At 40.4% G+C, this 6,270-nt stretch overlaps 1 protein-coding gene across 1 annotated transcript in view; it reads right to left on the minus strand.

Moving 5' to 3' along the window:
- Positions 1 to 5,493, minus strand: part of LOC111864559 — a 26,219-nt gene extending 20,726 nt beyond the window's left edge. Inside the window, exons 1-2 of the mRNA XM_023851905.2 lie at positions 4,418 to 5,493; positions 4,094 to 4,156 (exon numbers count right to left, since the gene is read on the minus strand). Of these exons, the coding sequence (XP_023707673.1) occupies positions 4,094 to 4,156; positions 4,418 to 4,516 (162 nt within the window). The 5' untranslated portion in view covers positions 4,517 to 5,493. The remainder of the gene's footprint in view (positions 1 to 4,093; positions 4,157 to 4,417) is intronic.
- Between the last annotated feature and the right edge of the window lie 777 nt (positions 5,494 to 6,270).

Below are 6,270 nucleotides of genomic sequence, written 5' to 3' on the forward strand. Positions count from 1 at the left end.
TTATCTAATTGATGTATTGAAATGTGTTCTAAGAGAGAGAGAGAGATTCATTCAAATTTCCTGAACACGATTTAGAAAATAATAAATCGGCATATATTTGGAAAGTTTCAGAAACTCTGTAGGCGAGTTGTAATTGGGATTAAATCTGACATGAATCTTGTACTGATGTGTATTGCACCTGCGTCGTCAGTTTTACGTAATGATTGTGGTGAATTCGGTGACGTGGCACTTGTTTGGTCGTATGGTAAGTTTCTTGACAGCTTATCCTTATTTTTTCTATTATCCAAACTGTGAAGTCTGGCCTTGAGCACCACCCATCGTTCTGTTCATTCCGTATTAGTGGCTCCTTAACATAGAATTATAAATTTCTCTTTTTATTTATTGCTAGTGGGGTGGGACCAAGTCCCTTGTACTGCGGCCACTTCTGGCCAATTGTACTAGCCCTAGATGTTAGGTGAGGGTGATTGTGGAGCAATTGGTGGAATGAAGACTGGCAGGGAAAACTGAAGTACTCAGAGAAAACCTGCCCCAGCGCCACTCTGTCTACCACAAATCTCACTTGATCAGACCCGGGATCGAACCAGCTTGAGCTATGGCGTGTCCTATAAACTTCTCTTAATGATATATTAAAATGTTTTCTAAGATTCATTCAAATTTCCTGAAAAGGAATTGGAAATAATAAATCTGCTTATATTCGGAAAGTTTCAGAAACTCAGTCAGTAGGCGAGTTGCAATTGGGATTAAATCTGATATGAATCTTGTACTGATATGTGTTGCAACTGGAACCTTAATTCATGGCCTACGGACCTGCAGTGTCAATGCAATTGTCTATAATTATAGACAATTGCATTTAATTGCATTTAATCCCAATTGCAACTCGCCTACTGACTGAGTTTCTGAAACTTTCCGAATATAAGCAGATTTATTATTTCCAATTCCTTTTCAGGAAATTTGAATGAATCTTAGAAAACATTTTAATATATCATTAAGAGAAGTTTATAGGACACGCCATAGCTCAAGCTGGTTCGATCCCGGGTCTGATCAAGTGAGATTTGTGGTAGACAGAGTGGCGCTGGGGCAGGTTTTCTCTGAGTACTTCAGTTTTCCCTGCCAGTCTTCATTCCACCAATTGCTCCACAATCACCCTCACCTAACATCTAGGGCTAGTACAATTGGCCAGAAGTGGCCGCAGTACAAGGGACTTGGTCCCACCCCACTAGCAATAAATAAAAAGAGAAATTTATAATTCTATGTTAAGGAGCCACTAATACGGAATGAACAGAACGATGGGTGGTGCTCAAGGCCAGACTTCACAGTTTGGATAATAGAAAAAATAAGGATAAGCTGTCAAGAAACTTACCATACGACCAAACAAGTGCCACGTCACCGAATTCACCACAATCATTACGTAAAACTGACGACGCAGGTGCAATACACATCAGTACAAGATTCATGTCAGATTTAATCCCAATTACAACTCGCCTACAGAGTTTCTGAAACTTTCCAAATATATGCCGATTTATTATTTTCTAAATCGTGTTCAGGAAATTTGAATGAATCTCTCTCTCTCTCTTAGAACACATTTCAATACATCAATTAGATAAGATTACAATTCCATTTTATGGAGCCACTATTATGGACCGGACAGGAGGATGGGTGGTCGTCAAGGCCAGACTTTGCGGTATGGATAATAGAAAAATCCTTGACCTTGCCAGGAACTCAATTACAATTTTTCTTTAATTTGGCCCAGCACCGAGAGGCAGTATTGCTTTGTAGTTTGAAATTCAGCTGTCAAGAAACCACGCTGACCTGCATAGCCCAGGCAAATTTGTATAGGGCATCTCGGATGTACGAGTTATAAGTTCTCAGTAAATCCAGTAATCAATCCAATCCCAGTGTCTAGTCACTAACACGTGACATTAGGTTACTATGTATGGAAAATTTTTATTTATCCTTTATTACCACGCAACAAATTGAGATTCTTCTGTCATTTCGCCTGTAAGTACGAGGACTCGTGAGATATTATTTTCCATTTTCAGCTCACTAGTGAGCCCGTTGCAGAAATGGCCACGAATGACTCCATTTATGATTATCGGAGTACCGCACATAGGATTTCAATTTGATAACTGCCATTTTCGCGAAAAAACCTAGTCAACACCAGACGAATATCTTAGTTCAAGAGTAGATTAAATTCGGAGAATATTTCTAGAATGTCAGCACTAATCAGTTTGGTCATGGAGGCATCACAACAGCAAGCAGGGGACAGCTGTTTCTGTTTAGGGACTTGTATCGAGCACCAGTTCTTGTGTTGGGTGCGAGGAAGGTTACTGCCATCATGGAAAATGTCACTGAAGATATCAGAGTCTGTTTGTAGCTGTTCTCGAGGGTATATTCGGCAAAGTAGGTGTGTCGCATTTTCAAGAGGCCATAGTAATTCTCTGGAGAGCCAATTCGTGAGCCTGTTTCCCTCTCCTTTATTGTTCTGGGATCCACAGAGGGTGACGATACGTTTTCTTGTTGCTCTGTCCACCACATCTGAACAAGGCGTAAAGTGTAGACATTGCTTTGCAGGTGAACATGCGATCAGCAATTATCCTACCACAGCCCATGGTCCACTGATGATTTTGTGGGAAGTCGGCATGGTTCACCAGAGCAACCAATTTTAGCAAGTGACTGAGTTGCGCTCTGGGAAGCTACCCTGAGCAGCCCCTCCCCTTTTAACCTTTACTAGAAAAGAGAGCACCCCGCTTTTTGTTCCTGGTTCCTCTTGTTGCGATCTCAGTACCTCCATATATAGAGCGGGATGTCTTCTTGCACCTAAAGCTCAATCCAGTTGCGCCGAAAGCTCATTTACAAGCAGCATGAGGAGGAAGTAACAATTTTCTTTTTATCAGCATTGTGTTCGATAACATGTCTGGCCATGTACTCCAACCCTCTCGTCACATACGTCTTGTAATGACGTATTTATATATCTTAGTGTCGATTTTATGACTGTTATGTGTTCTCTGGAAAATTTCAAGAAATCAGCCTGTTCCTATTCAAAATCTGAAAAATATAGTATGAAGATTTAGTGCGTGCCGTGTTTATTTGTAGAGTGCGTAAATTAACGAGATGATTATAATCATTTTTAGTTACGAGTTGTAACTGTTCAGTAAATCCAGTAATCAATCGAAACCCAGTGTTTAGTTACTAACACATGACAATAGGTTACTTAACATTTGCGATGTTCATATTCAGATTTACAGCTAGAATTATTTCGTTCTGTGTACCTCAAACAGCGTATGGAAAATTTTTATTTATCTTTGTAGCTCTTCTCAAGGGTATAGTTGGCAAAGTAGCTTTGTCGCATCTTCAACAGACTATAGTTGTTCTCTAGAGAACCAGTTAGTGCAGCTGTGTTTCTCACTCCTCTGTGTTCATGGGATCCACTGAGGGTGACGATACGTTTTATTGTTGCTCTGCCCACCACGTCTGTACAAGGTGTGAAGTGTAGACATTGGTCTGCAGCTGAACATACAATCATCATTTATCCTACCCTTGCCCATGGTCCACTGGTGATGTCGTGGGAATTCCTCAAGTTTTTAAATTGTGCCATCACCTCCCTTGGTCCAAAGCCAGGATTTGTGAGAGCATTGGAAATTCTCTTCGCCGCTGCCATTCTCATGTCTCTGTCTCTGTCTCTGTAACTTTCCATGCTTGCATCATACAGCTCTGGTTCATCTGCATATAATTCCACAAACCACACAGTTTCCCTTTCTCGTAATTTTATGACCCAATCCGGTGTAGACATGGTAGAGGCAAACTCACGACTGAAAATCAAATATGTTTGATATGAAGCGTGAGTCCTCAATCTTGCCTGTGACGTCATAAGAATTTCCACGACCCTTCGTTCACATGGGTCATACTCACGAATGCCTGCCTCATGCCCCGTGGAAACGCCCTAAGGTTCACCAGAGCAAGCAAGTATAGCAGATGACTGATGACTGAGTTCCGCTCTAGGAAAGTCCTGAGCAGCCCCTCCCCTTTTAATTTGGCCTGTTGCCTTGAGGCAGTGATGCTTGGTAAGTAAAGAATCAGCTGTCAAGAAACTTACCCAAGTTCGTTTAACCAACCAGTATAATACTGTGCCAGTTATTAAGCCAAGCAGTTTCAGCATCTGCAACACACCAGTACAAGAAATATGAGAATCCTATTTGGAACTCATCTTCTGATTAAGTGACAGTTTCTGAGAGATACATTTCTAAACATATGGCAATTCATTATTTTCAAAATCCTATCGAGGAAATTTGAATGAATCTCTCTCTCTCTCAGAAAACATTTCAATACATCATTTAGACAAAATTATTATTGCTTATTACGGAGCTACTTAGAGACTAACGAGAGGCAATGCATAAATTATTGATTTTGTGAAACTTACGTTTAACCTCTCGTCCTCCTCTCGAATATAGGCGTAGGCTGCCCTTATCACTGAAAAATAATAAATAAAACGACATGAGAATGCTCCACAGATGCACATTCACACTCCAAATATCTGACTTGTTACGGTAATGCCAATTTGTTCATTGACAGCATGACAATCCCATAAAATCTGCAGTGTTTCTTCACTGCCTGTTTAGATCAGTGCAATCAAAAGTAACTACATGAACTGGCTCCTGAATACACGAAAGAAATCGGGTATTAATTCACAACAGCTGGCGGAAATTCCCTGAATTATACAGCAGCTGTTTAGGAGATGGTGGATTGAGAACTGGAGCACACAGAAAAAACCCAACCCAGTGCCACTTTGTCCGTCACAAATATTAAGAGACATTATCTGGGATGGAACCCAGTGCAACAAGATGGGTGAGCTGGCTAACCACCTGTGCTATGCCACGGACTATTCTAATCCATGTTTAATATCAAATTATGAATGCTAGCAACTGTGGATCCATTGTGTTGAGTCCTAGAATTACAGTATAAGCAGTGTGCATTTATCTGTTGATAGTCTCACTGGTGAAAGGGGATATCGTAGCTGTGGGTTATGAATCACACACGACAATACGCACAACATTTTACACATTAAATGTAACTCAACTATCAGGACGGGATATTCACCAGTTCAATGGAAAGTCACGCAGATCACATGATTCCGAAATCTGGTAGACCGCTAGCGGAAGCCAGCTCATGAGCCTACTCCCAGTAATCAGCAAAATCTTCAAAAAGGCAATACTCAAGAGATTGTGCCAGGTAGTAGAAGAAACCCGAATCCTCCCGGACAGAAACACTCTACCACAGAACAAGCACACCGAATTGCAGAGGTATTAAGAGGAACTGTACTGCTCTGCTGCATTCCTAGACATCACACAAGCGTATGATAAAGTATGACACCCAGACCTCATGTTCGAAATCAGAAAACCTTTCCCCATGCAGACTACTGAATATTGGAGTCATATCTAACGGATAGACTCTTTCAAGGTTTTTTTTAGCAGTCGGAATATTACATAATTCTATAAGCTAAAGTGGTGATTACTCATTAGATATACTAATCACTAGTGGCATGAACAGGTTGATATCCAGCGAAATCACCTATGTAATCTATAATTAGTATCTATACATTAACTTAGGAGTAGTTCACTTGGCCACAGTTTTTTGAGTCTTTTGTTGCTCACTGGTTCCAGGAGTTGTTCCATGAGCTGATTGGGATGGTTTTCTATGGAATTATGATGCGTGGTGGCTTTCTTGCGTGTTGCTTCCTGTACGGTTGGCACCTGTAGATCTGTATGTAGTGTATGATTTGTTACGTACCAGGGAGCATTAACAATTTGATGGAGTATCTTGGATTGAGATCATTGTATGATTGCAACATTTGATTTAGTTGATCAGCCCCATAATTCTAGTCCATATGTCCAGATTGGTTTGATCATTGTTTTATATATTAGAAGTTTGTTGTCTGTAGATAGTGGTGAATTTCTTCCCAGTAACCACTGTAGCTCCATTGTCTTGATGTTTATTTGTTTTTTTCTTTTTTGCGAGATGTTGTTTCCATGTCAGTTTTCCATCCAAGTGTAGGCCTAGATATTTTACTGTTTGCTTTTGCGGTATCTGTATGTTGTTTATTGTGACTGCTGGGCATATTTGTTTTCGGAGGGTAAATGATATATGTGCAGATTAATTCTCGTTCACTTTCACTTTCCATTTTGTTAACCACTGTTGGAGAGTATTTAAGTAGTTTTGTGTAGTAGTTGAGGCTATTTGAGGATCTGCGTGGCTAGTAAGAATGGCCATATCGTC

This window comes from Cryptotermes secundus, unplaced genomic scaffold (genome assembly GCF_002891405.2).
Source record: "Cryptotermes secundus unplaced genomic scaffold, Csec_1.0 scaffold2434, whole genome shotgun sequence".
NCBI lineage: Eukaryota > Metazoa > Arthropoda > Insecta > Blattodea > Kalotermitidae > Cryptotermes > Cryptotermes secundus.